Genomic DNA, 22,615 nt, shown 5'->3' with positions numbered 1-22,615 from the left:
CTGTGGGCTTGTGTGTGTCTCTTGGCTCACGGCTGGTTTGCTACTTCAGTTATTTTTCATTTATGTTGAAATTCTGTCGCAAGAAATTTAAATTGGTAGGGTTATATTTTTGTTGCATTATTCTATTTTTGGAAACCTGTTTTCAGAAATATTGTTTGTCTTTATTAAATCCAATGTTTATTGGTCACGTACACATATTTAGCAGATGTAGTAATATCTAACAATACGGACACATCTAAAAGGAAAATAATGGAATTAAGAAATACACTATCTATACAGTATTCAGACCCCTAGACTTTTTCCACATTTAAAAAATAATAATTTCTCATCAATCTATACACAATAAGGACAAAGCGAAAACATGTTTTTTAGAAAATTTTGCAAATGAATAGTTATGCAAATAAATAAGTATTCAGACCCTTTGCTATGAGACCCGAAATTGAGCTCAGGTACATCCTGTTTCCATTTATCCTCCTTGAGATGTTTATACAACTTCATTGGAGTCCACCTGTGGTCATTTCTTTTGATTGGACATGGAAAGGTGCACACCTGTCTATATAAAGGTCCCACAGTTGACAGTGCATGTCAGAGCAAAAACCAAGCCATGAGGTCGAAGGAATTGTCCGTAGAGCTGCGAGACAGGATTGTGTTGAGGTACAGATCTCGGGAAGGGTACCAAAACATTATTGCAGCATTGAAGGTCCCCAAGAACACAGTGGCCTCCATCATTCTTAAATGGAAGAAGTTCTGAACCACCAAGACTCTTCCTAGAGCTGGCCGCCCGGCTAAACTGAGCAATCCGGGGAGAAGGGCCTTGGTCAAGGAGGTGACCAAGAACCCGATGGTCACTCTGACAGAGCTCCAGAGTTCCTCTGTGGAGATGGGAGAACCTTCCAGAAGGACAACCACCCCACCAATCAGGCCTTTATGTGTTTATTTATTTATTTATCTTATTTAACCTTTATAGGATCTGTAGTTCTACTCTGACAGGATGGGATCTGTAGTTCTACTCTGACAGGATGGGATCTGTAGTTCCATTCTGACAGGATGGAAACTGTAGTTCTACTCTGACAGGATGGGATCTGTAGTTCTACGCTGACAGGATGGGATCAGTAGTCCTATTCTGACAGGATGGGATCTGTAGTTCTATTCTGACAGGATGGGATCTGTAGTCCTATTCTGACAGGATGGGATCTGTAGTTCTATTCTGACAGGATGGGATCTGTAGTTCTATTCTGACAGGATGGGATCTGTAGTTCTATTCTGACAGAATGGGATCTGTAGTTCTATTCTGACAGGATGGGATCTGTAGTTCTATTCTGACAGGATGGGATCTGTAGTTCTATTCTGACAGGATGGGATCTGTAGTTCTATTCTGACAGGATGGGATCTGTTTTATTTATTTCTTTACCTTTATTTAACTAGGCAAGTCAGTTAAGAACAAATTCTTATTTACATTGACGGCCTACCAGAAGGAAAAAGGCATCCGGCGGGGCCTGGTATAAAAAAACAACAATATGAATATAGGACAAAACACACAACAAGAGAGACAACACTAAATAAAGGGAGACCTAAGACGACAACATAGCAAGGCAGCAACACATGACAACACGGCATAGTAGCAACACGACATAACAACAAGATGGTAGCAGCACAACATGGTAGCAGCACAACATGGTAGCAGCACAACATGGTAGCAACACAACATGGTAGCAGCACAACATGGTAGCAGCACAACATGGTAGCAGCCCAACATGAACATGGTAGCAGCACAACATGGTAGCAGCACAACATGGTAGCAACACAACATGGTAGCAACACAACATGGTAGCAGCACAACATGGTAGCAGACCAACATGGTAGAAGCCCAACATGGTAGCAGAACAACGTAACAACAAGATGGTAGCAGCACAACATGGTAGCATCACAACATAACAACAAGATGGTAGCAGCACAACATGGTAGCAGCACAACATGGTAGCAACACAACATGGTAGCAGCACAACATGGTAGCAGAACAACATGGTAGCAACACAACATGGTAGCAACACAACATGGTAGCAACACAACATGGTAGAAGCACAACATGGTAGCAGCACAACATGGTAGCAACACAACATGGTAGCAACACAACATGGTAGCAAAACAACATGGTAGCAGCACAACATGGTAGCAGCACAACATGGTAGCAGCACAACATGGTAGCAGCACAACATGGTAGCAGCACAACATGGTAGCAGCACAATATGGTAGCAGCACAACATGGTAGCAGCACAACATGGTAGCAGCACAACATGGTAGCAGCACAACATGGTAGCAGACCAACATGGTAGCAGCCCAATATGGTAGCAGCACAACATGGTAGCAGCACAACATAACAACAAGATGGTAGCAGCCCAACATGGTAGCGGCCCAACATGGTAGCAGCCCAATATGGTAGCAGCACAACATGGTAGCAGCCCAACATGGTAGCAGCCCAACATGGTAGAAGAACAACATGGTAGCAGCCCAACATGGTAGCAGCACAACATAACAACAAGATGGTAGCAGCCCAACATGGTAGCAGCCCAACATGGTAGCAGCCCAACATGGTAGCAGACCAACATGGTAGAAGCCCAACATGGTAGCAGAACAACATGTTAGCAGCACAACATGGTAGAAGACATGGTAGCAGAACAAAACATGGTAGCAGCCCAATATGGTAGCAGCACAACATGGTAGCAGCACAACATAACAACAAGATGGTAGCAGCCCAACATGGTAGCAGCCCAACATGGTATCAGACCAACATGGTAGCAGGACAAAACATGGTAGCTGCCCAACATGGTAGCAGAACAACATGGTAGCAGCACAACATGGTAGCAGCACAAAACATGGTAGCAGAACAACATAACAACAAGATTGTAGCAGCCCAACATGGTAGCAGCCCAACATGGTAGCAAGCACAAAACATGGTAGCAGCACAACATGGTAGCAGAACAAAACATGGTAGCATCCCAACATGGTAGCAGCACAACATGGTAGCAGCACAACATGGTAGCAAGCACACAACATGGTAGCAGCCCAACATGGTAGCAGCCCAACATGGTAGCAAGCACAAAACATGGTAGCAGCACAACATGGTAGCAGAACAACATGGTAGCAGCACAACATGGTGCAAACATTATCACAGTCAACAGTACAAAGGTAAAGAAGGTAGATAGAACAACACATCACGCGAAGCAGCCACAACTGTCAGTAAGTGTGTCCATGATTGAGTCTTTGAATGAAGAGATTGAGATAAAAACTGTCCAGTTTGAGTGTTTGTTGCAGCTCGTCCCAGCCGCTAGCTGCAGCAAACTGAAAAGACAAGCGACCCAGGGATGTGTGTGTTTTGGGGACCTTTAACAAAATGTGATTGGCAGAACAGGTGTTGTATGTGGAGGCAGAAATGACCAGTTTACAGAGGAGCATAGAGTGTAGTGATATATTCTATAAGGAGCATTGGTGGCAAATCTGATGGCCGAATGGTAAAGAACATCTAGCCGCTCGAGAGCACCCTTACCTGCCAATCTATATATTACATCTCCTTAGTCTAGCATGGGTAGGATGGTCAGAAGAGAGATGACAGTAGCCACTGCCAGGTAGTGAGAGTAGAGATGACAGTAGGGAGAGTAGAGATGACAGTAGCTACTGCCAGGTAGTGAGAGTAGAGATGACAGTAGGGAGAGTAGAGATGACAGTAGGGAGAGTAGAGATGACAGTAGGGAGAGTAGAGATGACAGTAGCTACTGCCAGGTAGAGATGACAGTAGGGAGAGTAGAGATGACTGTAGGGAGAGTAGAGATGACAGTAGGGAGAGTAGAGATGAGAGTAGCTACTGCCAGGTAGGGAGAGTAGAGATGACAGTAGCTACTGCCAGGTAGAGATGACAGTAGGGAGAGTAGAGACGACAGTAGGGAGAGTAGAGATGACAGTAGCTACTGCCAGGTAGGGAGAGTAGAGATGACGGTAGGGAGAGTAGAGATGACAGTAGGGAGAGTAGAGACGACAGTAGGGAGAGTAGAGATGAGAGTAGGGAGAGTAGAGATGACAGTAGGGAGAGTAGAGATGACAGTAGGGAGAGTAGAGATGACAGTAGGGAGAGTAGAGATGACAGTAGGGAGAGTAGAGATGACAGTAGGGAGAGTAGAGATGACAGTAGCTACTGCCAGGTAGAGATGACAGTAGGGAGAGTAGAGATGACTGTAGGGAGAGTAGAGATGACAGTAGGGAGAGTAGAGATGAGAGTAGCTACTGCCAGGTAGGGAGAGTAGAGATGACAGTAGCTACTGCCAGGTAGAGATGACAGTAGGGAGAGTAGAGACGACAGTAGGGAGAGTAGAGATGACAGTAGCTACTGCCAGGTAGGGAGAGTAGAGATGACAGTAGGGAGAGTAGAGATGACAGTAGCTACTGCCAGGTAGGGAGAGTAGAGATGACAGTAGGGAGAGTAGAGATGACAGTAGCCACTGCCAGGTAGGGAGAGTAGAGATGACATTAGGGAGAGTAGAGATGACAGTAGGGAGAGTAGAGATGACAGTAGCCACTGCCAGGTAGGGAGAGTAGAGATGACAGTAGCCACTGCCAGGTAGGGAGAGTAGAGATGACAGTAGCTACTGCCAGGTAGGGAGAGTAGAGATGACAGTAGGGAGAGTAGAGATGACAGTAGCTACTGCCAGGTAGGGAGAGTAGAGATGACAGTAGGGAGAGTAGAGATGACAGTAGCCACTGCCAGGTAGGGAGAGTAGAGATGACATTAGGGAGAGTAGAGATGACAGTAGGGAGAGTAGAGATGACAGTAGCTACTGCCAGGTAGGGAGAGTAGAGATGACATTAGGGAGAGTAGAGATGACAGTAGGGAGAGTAGAGATGACAGTAGCTACTGCCAGGTAGGGAGAGTAGAGATGACAGTTACTGCCAGGTAGGAGAGTAGAGATGACAGTAGCTACTGCCAGGGGAGAGTAGAGATGACAGTAGGGAGAGATGACAGTAGATGCCAGGTAGGGAGAGTAGAGATGACAGTAGGGAGAGTAGAGATGATAGTAGCCACTGCCAGGTAGGGAGAGTAGAGATGACAGTAGGGAGAGTAGAGATGACAGTAGCTACTGCCAGGTAGGGAGAGTAGAGATGACAGTAGCTACTGCCAGGTAGGGAGAGTAGAGATGACAGTAGGGAGAGTAGAGATGACAGTAGGGAGAGTAGATATGACAGTAGGGAGAGTAGAGATGACAGTAGGGAGAGTAGAGATGACAGTAGGGAGAGTAGAGATGACAGTAGGGAGAGTAGAGATGACAGTAGCTACTGCCAGGTAGGGAGAGTAGAGATGACAGTAGGGAGAGTAGAGATGACAGTAGGGAGAGTAGAGATGACAGTAGGGAGAGTAGAGATGACAGTAGGGAGAGTAGAGATGACAGTAGGGAGAGTAGAGATGACAGTAGCTACTGCCAGGTGGGGGAGAGTAGAGATGACAGTAGCTACTGCCAGGTAGGGAGAGTAGAGATGACAGTAGCTCTAGAGAGAGAGAGAGAGAGAGAGAGAGAGAGAGAGAGTTTTTTATAAATAAGCATCAGCCAGTGGGATGGGTAAACAGAGATGACCAGTTTACAGAGGAGTATAGAGTGCAGTGATGTGTCCTATGAGGAGCATTGGTGGCAAATCTGATGGCCGAATGGTAAAGAACATCTAGCCGCTCTACCTGCCGATCTATAAATTGTGTCTCTGTAATCTAGCTTGGGTAGGATGGTTATCTGAATCAGGGTTAGTTTGGCAGCTGGGGTGAAAGAGGAGCGATTACGATGGAGGAAACCTGAAGAAATTCGGCTTGTCACCAAAAGCACTCACAAACTTCTACAGATGCACAATTGAGAGCATCCTGTCGGGCTGTATCACCGCCTGGTACGGCAACTGCTCCGCCCACAACCGTAAGGCTCTCCAGAGGGTAGTGAGATCTGCACAACGCATCCCCCGGGGGCAAACTACCTGCCCTCCAGGACACCTACACCACCCGATGTCACAGGAAGGCCATAAAGATCATCAAGGACAACAACCACCCGAGCCACTGCCTGTTCACCCCGCTATCATCCAGAAGGCGAGGTCAGTACAGGTGCATCAAAGCAGGGACCGAGAGACTGAAAAACAGCTTATACCTCAAGGCCATCAGACTGTTAAACAGCCATCACTAACATTGAGTGGCTGCTGCCAGCACACTGACTCAACTCCAGCCACTTTAATAATGGAAATGGATGTAAAATATATCACTAGCCACTTTAAACAATACTACTTTATATAATGTTTACATACCCTACATTACTCATCTCAGATGTACATGTATATACTGTACTCTATCATCTACTGCATCTTTATGTAATACATGTATTACTAGCCACTTTAAACTATGGCACTTTATGTTCATATACTTTATGTTTACATTACTCATCTGATATGTCAGCATCGCCTACACATGGACCCAGACTGGGTCTCATATGTATATACTGTACTCTATACCATCTACTGCATCTTGCCGATGCCATTCTGTACCATCACTCATTCATATATCTTTATTTACATATTCTTTATCCCTTTACACTTGTGTGTATAAGGTAGTAGTTTTGGAATTGTTAGTTAGATTACTCGTTGGTTATTACTGCACGGTCGGAACTAGAAGCACAAGCATTTCGCTAAACTCGCATTAACATCTGCTAACCATGTGTATGTGACCAATAACATCTGCTAACCATGTGTATGTAACCAGTAACATCTGCTAACCATGTGTATGTAACCAGTAACATCTGCTAACCATGTGTATGTAACCAGTAACATCTGCTAACCATGTGTATGTGACAAATACATTTGATTTGATTTGGTTTGATTTGATTTGAAACCAAGTCTAGATTTAACAGATTTGATTTTGGGGAATCATCAGCATGTAAATGGATGAGCGAGCTTACTACTCCCTGAGCTATGTTGCTGATATAAATTGAGAAGAGCATGGGACCTAGGATTGAGCCTTGGGGTACTCCCTTACATTTACATTTAAGTCATTTAGCAGACGCTCTTATCCAGAGCGACTTACAAATTGGTGCATTCACCTTATGACATCCAGTGGAACAGTAGTGCATCTAAATCTTTTAAGGGGGGGGTGAGAGGGATTACTTTATCCTATCCTAGGTATTCCTTAAAGAGGTGGGGTTTCAGGTGTCTCCGGAAGGTGGTGATTGACTCCGCTGTCCTGGCGTCGTGAGGGAGTTTGTTCCACCATTGGGGGGCCAGAGCAGCGAACAGTTTTGACTGGGCTGAGCGGGAACTGTACTTCCTCAGTGGTAGGGAGGCGAGCAGGCCAGAGGTGGATGAACGCAGTGCCCTTGTTTGGGTGTAGGGCCTGATCAGAGCCTGGAGGTACTGAGGTGCCGTTCCCCTCACAGCTCCGTAGGCAAGCACCATGGTCTTGTAGCGGATGCGAGCTTCAACTGGAAGCCAGTGGAGAGAGCGGAGGAGCGGGGTGACGTGAGAGAACTTGGGAAGGTTGAACACCAGACGGGCTGCGGCGTTCTGGATGAGTTGTAGGGGTTTAATGGCACAGGCAGGGAGCCCAGCCAACAGCGAGTTGCAGTAATCCAGACGGGAGATGACGAGTGCCTGGATTAGGACCTGCGCCGCTTCCTGTGTGAGGCAGGGTCGTACTCTGCGGATGTTGTAGAGCATGAACCTACAGGAACGGGCCACCGCCTTGATGTTAGTTGAGAACGACAGGGTGTTGTCCAGGATCACACCAAGGTTCTTAGCGCTCTGGGAGGAGGACACAATGGAGTTGTCAACCGTGATGGCGAGATCATGGAACGGGCAGTCCTTCCCCGGGAGGAAGAGCAGCTCCGTCTTGCCGAGGTTCAGCTTGAGGTGGTGATCCGTCATCCACACTGATATGTCTGCCAGACATGCAGAGATGCGATTCGCCACCTGATCATCAGAAGGGGGAAAGGAGAAGATTAATTGTGTGTCGTCTGCATAGCAATGATAGGAGAGACCATGTGAGGTTATGACAGAGCCAAGTGACTTGGTGTATAGCGAGAATAGGAGAGGGCCTAGAACAGAGCCCTGGGGGACACCAGTGGTGAGAGCACGTGGTGTGGAGACGGATTCTCGCCACGCCACCTGGTAGGAGCGACCTGTCAGGTAGGACGCAATCCAAGCGTGGGCCGCGCCGGAGATGCCCAACTCGGAGAGGGTGGAGAGGAGGATCTGATGGTTCACAGTATCGAAGGCAGCCGATAGGTCTAGAAGGATGAGAGCAGAGGAGAGAGAGTTAGCTTTAGCAGTGCGGAGCGCCTCCGTGATACAGAGAAGAGCAGTCTCAGTTGAATGACTAGTCTTGAAACCTGACTGATTTGGATCAAGAATGTCATTCTGAGAGAGATAGCGGGAGAGCTGGCCAAGGACGGCACGTTCAAGAGTTTTGGAGAGAAAAGAAAGAAGGGATACTGGTCTGTAGTTGTTGACATCGGAGGGATCGAGTGTAGGTTTTTTCAGAAGGGGTGCAACTCTCGCTCTCTTGAAGACGGAAGGGACGTAGCCAGCGGTCAGGGATGAGTTGATGAGCGAGGTGAGGTAAGGGAGAAGGTCTCCGGAAATGGTCTGGAGAAGAGAGGAGGGATAGGGTCAAGCGGGCAGGTTGTTGGGCGGCTGGCCGTCACAAGACGCGAGATTTCATCTGGAGAGAGGGGAGAGAGAGGTCAGAGCACAGGGTAGGGCAGTGTGAGCAGAACCAGCGGTGTCGTTTGACTTAGCAAACGAGGATCGGATGTCGTCGACCTTCTTTTCAAAATGGTTGACGAAGTCATCTGCAGAGAGGGAGGAGGGGGAGGGGGAGGAGGATTCAGGAGGGAGGAGAAGGTGGCAAAGAGCTTCCTAGGGTTAGAGGCAGATGCTTGGAATTTAGAGTGGTAGAAAGTGGCTTTAGCAGCAGAGAGAGAAGAGGAAAATGTAGAGAGGAGGGAGTGAAAGGATGTCAGGTCCGCAGGGAGGCGAGTTTTCCTCCATTTCCGCTCGGCTGCCCGGAGCCCTGTTCTGTGAGCTCGCAATGAGTCGTCGAGCCACGGAGCGGGAGGGGAGGACCGAGCCGGCCTGGAGGATAGGGGACATAGAGAGTCAAAGGATGCAGAAAGGGAGGAGAGGAGGGTTGAGGAGGCAGAATCAGGAGATAGGTTGGAGAAGGTTTGAGCAGAGGGAAGAGATGATAGGATGGAAGAGGAGAGAGTAGCGGGGGAGAGAGAGCGAAGGTTGGGACGGCGCGATACCATCCGAGTAGGGGCAGTGTGGGAAGTGTTGGATGAGAGCGAGAGGGAGAAGGATACAAGGTAGTGGTCGGAGACTTGGAGGGGAGTTGCAATGAGGTTAGTGGAAGAACAGCATCTAGTAAAGATGAGGTCGAGCGTATTTCCTGCCTTGTGAGTAGGGGGAAGGTGAGAGGGTGAGGTCAAAAGAGGAGAGGAGTGGAAAGAAGGAGGCAGAGAGGAATGAGTCAAAGGTAGACGTGGGGAGGTTAAAGTCGCCCAGAACTGTGAGAGGTGAGCCGTCCTCAGGAAAGGAGCTTATCAAGGCATCAAGCTCATTGATGAACTCTCCGAGGGAACCTGGAGGGCGATAAATGATAAGGATGTTAAGCTTGAAAGGGCTGGTAACTGTGACAGCATGGAATTCAAAGGAGGCGATAGACAGATGGGTAAGGGGAGAAAGAGAGAATGACCACTTGGGAGAGATGAGGATCCCGGTGCCACCACCCCGCTGACCAGAAGCTCTCGGGGTGTGCGAGAACATGTGGGCAGACGAAGAGAGAGCAGTAGGAGTAGCAGTGTTGTCTGTGGTGACCCATGTTTCCGTCAGTGCCAAGAAGTCGAGGGACTGGAGGGAGGCATAGGCTGAGATGAACTCTGCCTTGTTGGCCGCAGATCGGCAGTTCCAGAGGCTACCGGAGACCTGGAACTCCACGTGGGTCGTGCGCGCTGGGACCACCAGATTAGGGTGGCCGCGGCCACGCGGTGTGGAGCGTTTGTATGGTCTGTGCAGAGAGGAGAGAACAGGGATAGACAGACACATAGTTGACAGGCTACACTAGAGGCTACGCTAATGCAAAGGAGATTGGAATGACAAGTGGACTACACGTCTCGAGTGTTCAGAAAGTTAAGCTTATGTAGCAAGAATCTTATTGACTAAAATGATTAAAATGATACAGTACTGCTGAAGTAGGCTAGCTGGCAGAGGCTGCGTTGTTGACTATGTAGGCTAGCTGGCAGTGTCTGCGTTGTTGACACTACACTAATCAAGTCGTTCCGTTGAGTGTAATGGTTTCTACTGTGCTACTGTGCTGCTATTCGGGGCTAGCTGGCTAGCTAGCAGTGTTGATTTACGTTACGTTGCGTTAAAAGAACGACAATAGCTGGCTAGCTAACCTAGGAAATCGCTCAAGACTACACAATTATCTTTGATACAAAGACGGCTATGTAGCTAGCTATGTAGCTAGCTACGATCAAACAAATCAAGCCTTTGTACTGTAATGAAATGAAAAATGTGATACTACCTGTGGAGCGAAGCGAAATGCGACCGGATTGTTGAGTGCGGAAGTTCTGTTACGTTAATGACGACGAATAGCTGGCTAGCTAACCTCGGTAAATTAAGATAATCACTCTAAAACTACACACTCTAAACTACACAATTATCTTGGATACGAAGACAGCAAAGACAACTATGTAGCTAGCTAACACTACACTAATCAAGTCGTTCAGTTGAGTGTAAGTTGTGCTGCTAATCGGTAGACGGTGGACTAGCTAACGGTAGACGTTAGCTAGCTAGCTAGCTGCAGGGCGGTGTAGACTGCGTTAGGACGACGAAATACGATAATTACGCAATTATCTATGATACAAAGACGACTATGTAGCTAGCTAAGAAGACAAATTGCTAAGATTAGACAAATCAAACCGTTGTACTATAATGAAATGTAATGAAATGTAATACTACCTGCGGACCGAGTGCAGATGCGACCGCTCGCTCCAACCCGGAAGTTGCTAATTGATATTAACGAGGAAAGGAGATATCTGTCTCTCTCCTGTAGTGATAAATTGAAACGGACACAAAGGTTATTTTCTTGACTGCACAGTTCTGGCGCTTTCTTTAACAGGCAGTGGCTGAGACAGCAGATGTTGCACTCTTTGAGATAGGTAGTTACCAAACCAGGCCAAAGACCCCTCAGAGACACAAATACTCCTTACCCGGCCCACAAGAATGGAATGATCTACCGTATCAAAAGCTTTGGCCAAGTCAATAAAAATAGCAGCACAACATTGATTAGAATCAAGGGAAATGGTGACATCATTGAGGACCTTTAAGGTTGCAGTGACACATCCATAACCTGAGCGGAAACCAGATTGCAATACCCGAGAGAACACTATAGACATCAAGAAAGCCAGTCAGTTGATTATCGAATCGTTTTTCCAACACTTTTAATAGACAGGGCAAAATAGAAATAGGCCTATAACAGTTAGGATCAGCTTGATCTCCCCTTTAAATAAAGGATGAACCGTGGCTGCCTTCCAAGCAATGGGAACCTCCCCAGGAAGGAAAGACAGGTTAAAAAGGTTAGAGATAGTGTAACCCCTTTCCTCTTCCTCTTCTGAGGAAGATTAGCAAGGAACGGACCAATACGCAGCGTGGTAAGTGTTCATCTTGGTTTTTTATAAGAACACTGAACAAAACAATAAACGACAACGTGACAAAACAAAACCGAAACAGTTCCGTGTGGAAACAAACACTGACACGGAAAATAAACACCCACAACTCAAAAGTGAAAACAGGCTACCTAAGTATGATTCTCAATCAGGGACAACGATTGACAGCTGCCTCTGATTGAGTACCATACCAGGCCGAACACAGAAAATCCCAAATCATAGACAAACTAACATAGACAACCCACCCCACTCACGCCCTGACCATACTAAAACAAAGACATAACAAAGGAACTAAGGTCAGAACGTGACAGAAAGGCTTGGTGATGATAGAGGCAGCAACCTTAAAGAAGAAATGGTCTAAACCTTCTGACCCGATATGTTTTTTGGGGGTCAAGTTTAAGGAGCTCCTTTAGCACCTCAGACTCAGTGACTGCCTGCAGGGAGAAACTTTGTAGCGGGGCAGGGGAAATAGAGGGAGAAGCATCAGGGATAGTCGCATTAGAAGGGGTGGGAGATGAGGAAATGTTGGACGGGCAAGGAGGCATGGCTGAGTCAAATAGGAATCCGGACTTAATGATGTGGTGATTAAAGAGCTCAGCCATGTGTTTCTTGTCAGTAACAACCACATCATCAACATTAAGGGACATGGGCAGCTGTGAGGAGGAGGGTTTATTCTCCAGGTCTTTAACCGTTTTCCAGAACTTCTTGGGGTTTCGACCCACAGAGAGAGAACTGCTCCTTAATGTAACTAACTTTGGCCTTCCGGATAGCCTGAGTGCACTCAATTCTCATTTGCCTGAACGAGAGCCAGTCAGCCTGAGTACATGTGTGCTGAGCATTTCGCCAAATGCAATTATTGAGGTGGAGTAACTCTGCAAGATCACGAACCAGTTGCTGAACCTGTTTTTAATTATCTTTTTTTATGGGGAAGTGTTTGTTAACAATACCACTGAAAATATAAAAAAATAAGGTTCAAGTGTCTTCGACAGAGGGGATCAAGCTGATTCTATACCATTTTACAGAGGCCAGTTCATGTTCATTAAAGTTTTTTAGCAAGCGTCTATGACAAATCAGGACAGGTCGTTTCACTGAGCCATTACGAACACAGGCTGTAAAACAGTGATCACTCAGGTCATTACAGAAAACACCAGACTGATACCTATCAGGATTATTTGTGAGGGTTACATCGAGGAGAGTAGCCTTTTCTGGGTGTTTGGAGTCATACCTTGTGGGATTGGTAGTAATCTGAGAAGATTTAGGGAGTCCCATTGCTTTAGTCCCATTGCTTTAGGACTTGGTCAGGTGGTTTAAGTCCCAGTTTAGGTCACCTAGAATGAATACAGACTTAGTGTACTGGGCCAGGAGAGAGCTTAAGGCAGGTAGGGTACAGGCCGGTGCAGATGGAGGACGATAGCACCTAGCAACAGTCAACAAAGAGCTATTTGAAAGTTTAATGCTTAAAACCAGCAAATCAAATTGTTTGGGGACAGTCAACTGACCACTGAAGGTGATCCTTGGTTTAGATTGCCACTCCCCCACCTTTGGAAGATCTGTCTTGCCGAAAAAGGTTATAACCAGAAAGGTTAACATCAGTATTCAAAACACTCTTTTTGAACCACGTCTCATTAATGACCAACACATCTGGATTCGAGCTGTGAACCCACACTTTCAATTATCCATTTTAGGTAATAAGCTTCTAGTGTTAACGTGCAGAGAACCCAGGATTTTACGAGAGCAGAAATCAGTGAAGCAGATATCAGAGCACAAGTCAGAATTGGGGCTAGCAACAGTAGATGGGCCAGGGGGTACATGCACATTTCCAGATATCATCAGCAGTAAAACAATCAAGGCACGACAGAGGACAGGGAGAGCTCTGCAGTGCTGATATATGACATCTGAATGTGCATCAGATAGCAACAAGATCATGTTGTACCGCAATTTCATCAGGTAACATGAATACAAACTGGCGAGAGGTGGTTAGAATAGGATGGGAGGCCAAAAGTCAGTGTAACCAATAGAGAGTCAGAGTCCCAAGTGTGGGAACAAACATAGTCGGTCCCACGGTTGGGTGAAGAAAGTTTGTAGTCAACGAAGTATGCAGGAGTCATGAGGCAAATAGCAAAATAGCAAAATGTACCATTATCTTTAAAAAAATATATATAACGACTTGGGGCATTGTAAGTTCAGAGTGGCCAGAAGGAAGCCACTCCTCAGTAAAAGGCACATGACAGCCTGCTTGGAGTTTGCCAAAAGACACCTGTCTGGCCACTCTCAGACCATGAGAAACAAAATTCTCCGATCTGATGAAACCAAGATTTAACTTTTTGGCCTGAATGCCAAGAGTCACATCTGGAGGAAACCTGGCACCATCCCTACGGTGAAGCATGGTGTTGGCAGCATCATGCTGTGAGGATGTTTTTCAGTGGCAGGGACTGGGAGACTAGTCAGGATGGAGGGAAAAAGAACGGAGCAAAGTACAGAGAGATCCTTGATGAAAACCTGGAGATCTCTTGATTGATCTCAAATGAGGTATTTTTCTGTTTTTTATTTTTTATTCATTTGCAAAGATTTCTAAAAAACCTCTTTTCACTTTGTCGATATGGGGTATTGTGATGTCTTTATGGGGTATTGTGATGTCATTATGGGGTATTGTGATGTCATTATAGGGTATTGTGATGTCATTATAGGGTATTGTGATGTCGTTATGGGGTATTGTGATGTCGTTATAGGGTATTGTGCTGTCATTATGGGGTATTGTGATGTCATTATAGGGTATTGTGATGTCATTATAGGGTATTGTGTGTAGATTGATGATGGGAAAAATACTATTTTATACATTTAAAAAAAAGGCTGTAAAGTATCAAAATGTGGAAAAAGTCAAAAGGTCTGAATACTTTCTGAATGTCACTGTACTTATGAAATGAACAGGTCATGTTCTCGGGTGGCTGAGGTCCTTGATGATCTTTTTGGCCTTCCTGTGACATCGGGTGCTATAGGTGTCCTGGGGGGGCAGGTAGTTTGCCCCCAGGTAGTTTGCCCCCAGTGATGTGTTGGGCAGACCGCACCACCCTCTGGAGAGTCCTATGGATGTGCCGTACCAGGCGGTGTGATACAGTCCGACAGGATGCTCTCAATGGTGCATCTGTAAAATGTTGTGAGGGCCTTAGGGGCCAAGCCACATTTCTTCAGCCTTTCCTGAGGTTGATGAGGTGCTCCGTCTTCACCACACTGTCTGTGTGTTTGGACCATTTCAGATTGTCAGTATTTTACACTGTGTGATGATGGAGAGTATTGTGTTCACCCAGCAGGCAGAACTGGTTGATTTAGACTACCGGCTCCATGAGGACCTGCTGTGGGGTTATTGCTCATTAAAAAAACAGTTTTTGAGCTCTAATGTTTTTCTTAGACAGTCTCCCTTTTTTAAAAGGTTTTATTTCACCTTTATTTAACTAGGCAAGTCAGTTAAGAACAAATTCTTATTTTCATTGACGGCCCTAGGAACGGTGGGTTAACTGCCTTGTTCTGGAGGCAGAACGACAGATTTGTACCTTGTCATCTCGGGGGATTCGTGCTGTGCTCTCCCTACTGATCTCATCATTTGATTTGATATATTTTTTGGGAGCAAAACATTTTAATAGTTAAAAAGTACAAAGCCCAAAGGACATGAGACCGTTATACACCGATGGGGTCCTCTGACAGAATAGTTTTGATGTTATGTTCTTTCTGTCTCTAGTCTGCAGACACTACAGCCCTCAGCCACACCGTCACTGGCCTCAAACCCAACACCATGTACGAGTTTGCTGTCATGGTCACCAAGGGCCGTAAGTCCAGCACGTGGAGTATGACAGCTCACGCTACTACGTACGAAGCAGGTGAGGAGCTCTGTCTTTTCTCAACCTCGATCCCTCTCTCTCGCTCTCTCTCTCTCGTTGTCTTTCTCTCGTTGTCTTTCTCTCTCTATCGTTGTCTTTCTCTCTCTCTATCGTTGTCTTTCTCTCTCTCTTTCTCTCTGTCTTTCTCTCTCTCTCTCTCTCTCTCTCTCTCTCTCTCTCTCTCTCTCGTTGTCTTTCTCTTGTTGTCTTTCTCTCTCTATTGTTGTCTTTCTCTCTCTCTCTGTCTTTCTCTCTCTCTCTCGTTGTCTTTCTCTCTCTCTTTCTCTCGTTGTCTTTCTCTCTCTCTCTCTCTCGTTGTCTCTCTCTCTCACTAAAGTTTAGCGTCATTACTTTATTACATTGCTCAACATTGCTAACCATTTTCTTAACATTTGTCATAATTAGTTAAAGCAGTGTATTTGTATCAGCTCTCGTCGGACTGCATATTTTCCGACATTTTATTCAAATCTGAAAACGTGAAGCCACGCCCATTTTCTGAAGAATTGAATTATGGGCCCTAAATAGTGTCCACTGCTGGTATACTTGGAAGATGTAGAAAACGGAAGAAATAGAATATATAATATAATATTATGAATATATAACAAATATACGTTTATATATATAAACGGAAGAAATTGAATATATAATATAATATTTAGAATATATAACAAATATAGAGCGGCAAGAAGAAAAGTATGTGAACCCTTTGGAATGACCTGGATTTCTGCATCAATTGGTCATCAAATGTTATCTGATCTTCATCTAGGTCACAACAACAGACAAACACAGTCTGCTTTAAACTAATAACACACAAACTATTGATGTCTTTATTGAACACACCGTGTAAACATTCACAGAGCAGGGTGGGAAAAGTATGTGAACCCTTGGATTTAATAACTGGTTGACCCTCCTTTGGCAGCAATTACCTCAACCAAACGTTTTCTGTAGTTGCGGATCAAACCTGTACAACGGTCAGGAGGAATTGTTGGACCATTCCTCTTTACAAAACGGTTTCAGTTCACCAATATTCTTGGGATGTCTGATGTGAACCGCTCTCTTGAGGTCCTGCCACAGCATCTCAATCGGGTTGAGGTCAGGACTGACTGGGCCACTCCAGAAGGCGTATTGTTGATTTACTTCTGTGTTTTGGGTCATTGTCCTGTTACATCACCCAACTTCTGTCGAGCTTCAATTGGCAGACAGACAGATAGCCTAACATTCTCCTGCAAAATGTCTTGATAAACTTGGGAATTCATTTTTCCGTCCCATTAACTCCATTCTTGTTAAGTGTTTTACGTATCGTAGACTCGTCAACAGAGATGCTAGCGTGTTTAGTGTTTTACGTATCGTAGACTCGTCAACAGAGATGCTAGCGTGTTTAGTGATTAAGGTATCGTAGACTTGTCAACAGAGATGCTAGCGTGTTTAGTGTTTTACGTATCGTAGACTCGTCAACAGAGATGCTAGCGTGTTTAGTGTTTTACGTATCGTAGACTCGTCAACAGAGATGCTAGCGTGTTTAGTGTTTCACGTATTGTAGACTCGTCAACAGAGATGCTAGCGTGTTTAGTGTTTCACGTATCGTAGACTCGTCAACAGAGATGTTAGCATGTTCCAGACATTTCTGTAAGTCCTGAGCTGACACTCTAGGATTCTTCTTAACCTCATTTAGCATTCTGCGCTGTGCTCTTGCAGTTATCTTTGCAGGATGGCCACTCCTAGGGAGTGTAGCAACAGTGCTGAAAATATAGACAATTTGTCTTACTGTGGACTGACTTTTAGAGATACTTTTGTGACCTTTTCCAGCTTCATACAAGTCAACAATTCTTAATCTTAGGTCTTCTGAGATCTCTTTTGTTCGAGGCACGGTTCACAGCAGGCAATGCTTCTTGTGAATAGAAAACTCAATTTTTGTGAGTGTTTTTTATAGGGCAAGGCAGCTCTAACCAACATCTCCAATCTCGTCTCATTGATTGGACTACGGGTTAGCGAACTCCTGACCCATTAGCGTTTGGAGAAGTCGTTATCCAAGGGGTTCACATACTTTTTCCAACCTACACTGTGAGTGTTACAGGGTAGCCTAGTGGTTAGAGTGTAGAGGTGGCAGGTAGCCTAGTGGTTAGAGTGTAGAGGTGGCAGGGTAGCCTAGTGGTTAGAGTGTTGGACTAGTATCCGCAAGGTTGCAAGTTCATATCCCTGAGCTGACAAGGTACACATCTGTCGTTCTGCCCCTGAACAAGACAGTTCACCCACTGTTCCTAGGCCGTCATTGAAAATAAGAATTTGTTCTTAACTGACATGCCTAGTTAAATAAAGGTTAAAAAAAAATATATATATATATATATAGACAAGAAAAATACAGTAATTAGTTTAAGCACACTGTGTGTGTCTATTGTTGTGACTTAGATGAAGATCAGATCAAATTTGATGACCAATTTAAGCAGAAATCCAGGTTCCCTCCTGGTATAGTACAGTGGTCCTGCTGCCTGGCAGGAGGGAGCCTGGATTCACACTCACATGGTTTTTTCTTATATAACTGAACATTTTTTTCTGCACAATAATAATTGCACCGGCTTGTGGAGACAGACAGCACATTATGTTTTCCAGATCCAGACCCATTGTGTCAAATAGGTTCTACGTCAGTTACAGGGTTAACAATCTACGTCACACGACTAAGCAAACAGGCAGATCCATTGAGATTTTGTTTCACACTAATTCTCACTAATTGGACCAAATATCAGCGTTGGGCTACCAGTCTTAGAGCCTCTGTTTGGTCATTAAAGGACAGCGTGTTAAATGACCTGACCTAGTTCAGATCACTAGCAGGTTTTAATCAGCTTTGTCGCCATGCAGGCTCTGTTAGAAGGAATGTTTTCTCATGTAAACCCCTGACCCCCCAGTCTCCCTCAGGTAATCTATCACAATTACTGAGAACATCATAGGAGTCCTGATACTTGTTTGGGCTATGTTGGCTAGTGATTGCTTTTAACATTGTTTGGGCCTGCGTCCCAAATGGAACCCTATTCCCTATATATAGTGCACTACTTTAGACCAGAGCCCTATGGAACCCTATTCCCTATATATAGTGCACTACTTTAGACCAGAGCCCTATGGAACCCTATTCCCTATAATGTGCACTACTTTAGACCAGAGCCCTATGGAACCCTATTCCCTATATAGTGCACTACTTTAGACCAGAGCTCTATGGAACCCTATTCCATATATAGTGCACTACTTTAGCCCACAACCCATTGTGCACTAAAAGGGAATAAGGCAGTATAGTATTGAGGGAATAGGGTGCTATTTGGGAACACAAACTGTTGTTGAAACGTGTGTTTTGTTATTGATTGCTTTTCAGAAACACATAAATAACAAGCAAAAAGATATGAAACGTGTTGGAAATGGAAACACGTGTTTTTGGTTTGATCTTTGAACAAACCTTTCAATTACAAAAAACAGCTCAACTGTTCTATGGGGATGTGAATTGCTGTGGTCTTATAAACGAAGAGGTTGATGTTTTCATTTCATTTCATGCAGCTCCAGTTTTCAGGAGAGATCGAGAGCTGGTCTCAGATCATGTGTAGGCTGTATGTTTATGATTTAGCTTCACATTCGGTCAACATTTGTGTTTCTAGCCACGTGAGAGAACGTGCTAGGCTCAAATCACGTGGACTCTCTGTTTATGCTGTTTATGGGAACCAGCATACATGTTAGGTAGCCTTGATTTCCCAAAAACACCTCCAGAAACAACTAACTTGTGAGCCTGTTGGCAGATGATATTCCAGAGCCAGTCTCTGTTGAGCCTCAGGCTTAACGGCAGGTTCCTGTTATTACACAATTAATACAAACTCAAATTAACAACAAGTGTGTGGTGGTGTGATGACAGATATATAAACCAGATGCCCTGATCTCTTCTTCCTGTTCCTCGCCACTCCTGATTGGCTGAAACTTGTCATTTCCTTTCTCTCTCTTTACCCGATTGGTTGACAGCGCCCAGCTCCGCCCCTAAGGACCTGACGGTGATCAGCAGGGAGGGAAGACCCAGAGCCATCCTGATCAGCTGGCAACCCCCCATGGAGGCTAACGGACGAGTCATGGGTAAGAAGAACTGCCGTCCCCGGTTAGACTGTTATTTAGTTAGCCTGAGTGTGCCCCTAACAACGCCCCAAACCACGCCCTAACCACACCCCTAATCACGCCCCTAACCACGCCCTAATCACGCCCTAACCATGCCCCTAATCACGCCCCTTAAACATGCCCCTATCCACGCCCTAGCCACACACCCTAACCACACCCCCTAACCACACCTTAGCGCCCCTAATCACTCCACTAACCACACCCCTAACCACGCCCCTAACCGCCCCCTAACAGCGCCCTTGACCACGCCCCTCACCAAGGCACTAACCACGCCCTTAACAACGCACCTAACAACACCCCTAACCCCTTCTCCCCTGGCTGTAATGTAGCCTGGGTCCCAGATCTGGTTTTGCATGATAATGAGTGACAAGGAGTTGGGACGACAACACAAAGAGATGTGGGACCAACTCTGTGTGGTCCAGCCTGTCTCTCCCTCCTCCCTATTACACCTCCCTCCTTCCCTCCTTTCCTCTTTCCTTTCTTCCCCTCCTCTCCCCTTCACTCCTCCTATCTCCTATCCTCCCCCTACTCTCCTCTTCTCTCCTCTTCCTCCCCTCCTCCATCCTCCTCCTCCTTCTCCTCCTCCCCTTCTCCTTCATCCTCCCTTCCTCCTCCTCCATTCCTCCCTTCCTCCTCCTCCATCCTCCCCTCCTCCCTCCTCTTCCTCCTCCTTCCTCCCTTCCTCCTCTACCTCCTCCATCCTCCCCTCCTCCTCCTCCTCCATCCTCCCCTCCTCTTCCTCCTCCTCTTCCTCCTCTTCCTCCTCCATCCTCCCCTCCTCCTCATCACAACACAGAGTTACACATGGAATAAACAAACGTACAGTCAATAGCAAAAATCTGATGCTGATGTTTAAAGTTAGTGAGGAAGATATGAGTCTCCAGCTTCAGTTGTTCCAGTCATTGGCAGCAGAGAACTGGAAGGAAAGGCGGCCAAAGGAGGAATAGGCTTTGGGGGTGACCAGTGAAATATACCTGCTGGAGCGCGTGCTATGGGTGGGTGCTGCTATGGTGACCAGTGAGCTGAGATAAGGAAGGGCTTTACCTAGCGAAGACTTATAGATGACCTGGAGCCAGTGAGTTTGGTGACGAATATGAAGCGAGGGCCAGCCAACGAGAGCATACAGGTTGCAGTGGTGTGTAGTATATGGGGCTTTGGTGACCAAATGGATGGCACTGTGATAGACTGCATCCGATTTGAGGCTATTTTGTAAATGACATCGCCGAAGTCAAGGATCGGTAGGATAGTCCGTTTTATGAGGGTACGTTTGGCAGCATGAGTGAAGGATGCTTTGTTGCAAAATAAGAAGCCGATGCTAGATTTCATTTTGAATTGGAGATGCTTAATGTGAGTCTGGAAGGAGAGTTTACAGTCAAACCAGACACCTAGGTATTTGTAATTGTCCACATATTCTAAGTCAGGGCAGGTGCAGGCAGCGATCGGTTGAAGAGCAGTTCGAGGCCACTTAAGGAGTGTTGTATGGCATTGAAGCTCGTCTGGAGCGTTGTTAACACAGTGTCCAAAGAAGGGCTAGAAGTATACAGGATGGTGTCGTCTGCGTAGAGGTGGATCAGAGAATCAACAGCAGGAAGAGCGACATCATTGATATATACATAGAAAAGAGTCGGCCCGAGAATTGAAGCCTGTAGCACCCCCATAGAGAATGTGGTGATTGACAGAGTCGAAAGCCTTAGCCAGGTCGATGAATACAGATGCACAGTATTGTCTCTTATCGATGGTGGTTATGATATCATTTAGGACCTTGAGCGTGGCTGAGGTGTACCCATGACCAGCTCAGAAACCAGATTGCATAGTGGAGAAGGTACGGTGGGATTCGAAATGGTCGGTGATCTGTTTGTTAACTTGGCTTTCGAAGACCTTAGCAAGGCAGGGTAGGATAGATTTAGGTTTGGGTCTAGAGTGTCTCCCCCATGAAAGATGGGGATGACCGCGGTGGCTTTCCAATCTTTGGGGATCTCAGACAATACGAAAGGTTGAACAGACAATACGAGAGGTTGAACAGGTTAGTAATAGGGGTTGCAACAATTTCAGCAGATCATTTTAGAAAGAGAGGGTCCAGACTTTCTAGACCAGCTGATTTGTAGGGGTCCAGATTTTGCAATTCTTTCAGAACATCAGCTATCTGGATTTGGGTGAAGGAGAAATGGGGAAGGTTTGGGAAAGTTGCTGTGGGAGGTGCAGGGCTGTTGACCGGGGTAGGGGTAGCCAGGTGGAAAGCACCTGGCTTTTTCTTCCTCCTCCTTCCTCGCCTCCTCCATCCTACCTTCATCCTCCTCATCCTCTTCTCCTCCTCTGTCCTCCCCTCCTCCATCCTACCTTCATCCTCCTCTTCCTCGTCCTTCTCGTCCTCCTCTCCTCCTCCTCCTCTCCTCCTTGCATCCATGTTGTAAATATCTGTCCTCTGGAACACGGAGAGTCTATCTGTCCTCTGGAACACCGTGTCTGTAATCATTGGACAGAGTCTATCTGTCCTCTGGAACACAGTGTCTGTAAACATTGGACAGAGTCTACCTGTCCTCTGAAACACAGTGTCTGTAATCATTGGACAGAGTCTACCTGTCCTCTGAAACACAGTGTCTGTAATCATTGGACAGAGTCTCTCTGTCCTCTGGAACACAGTGTCTGTAATCATTGGACAGAGTCTCTCTGTCCTCTGGAACACAGTGTCTGTAAACATTGGACAGAGTCATACAGAACACAGTGTCTGTAATCATTGGACAGAGTCTATCTGTCCTCTGGAACACAGTGTCTGTAATCATTGGACAGAGTCTACCTGTCCTCTGGAACACAGTGTCTGTAAACATTGGACAGAGTCTATCTGTCCTCTGGAACACAGTGTCTGTAATCATT

General features: G+C 45.9%; 1 protein-coding gene across 1 annotated transcript in view; it reads left to right on the top strand.

Annotated features, from left to right (window-relative positions):
- The window catches only part of dcc (DCC netrin 1 receptor), a 675,496-nt gene that overhangs the window by 535,226 nt on the left and 117,655 nt on the right, over positions 1 to 22,615 (top strand). The window contains exons 18-19 of the mRNA XM_065007657.1: positions 15,469 to 15,607; positions 19,598 to 19,705. Of these exons, the coding sequence (XP_064863729.1) occupies positions 15,469 to 15,607; positions 19,598 to 19,705 (247 nt within the window). The remainder of the gene's footprint in view (positions 1 to 15,468; positions 15,608 to 19,597; positions 19,706 to 22,615) is intronic.

Source organism: Oncorhynchus nerka, linkage group LG22 (genome assembly GCF_034236695.1).
Source record: "Oncorhynchus nerka isolate Pitt River linkage group LG22, Oner_Uvic_2.0, whole genome shotgun sequence".
In the NCBI taxonomy this organism is placed as follows: Eukaryota; Metazoa; Chordata; class Actinopteri; order Salmoniformes; family Salmonidae; genus Oncorhynchus; species Oncorhynchus nerka.
Note: the sequence above shows the minus strand (reverse complement) of the source record. Positions and strands in the feature narration are given on the sequence as shown.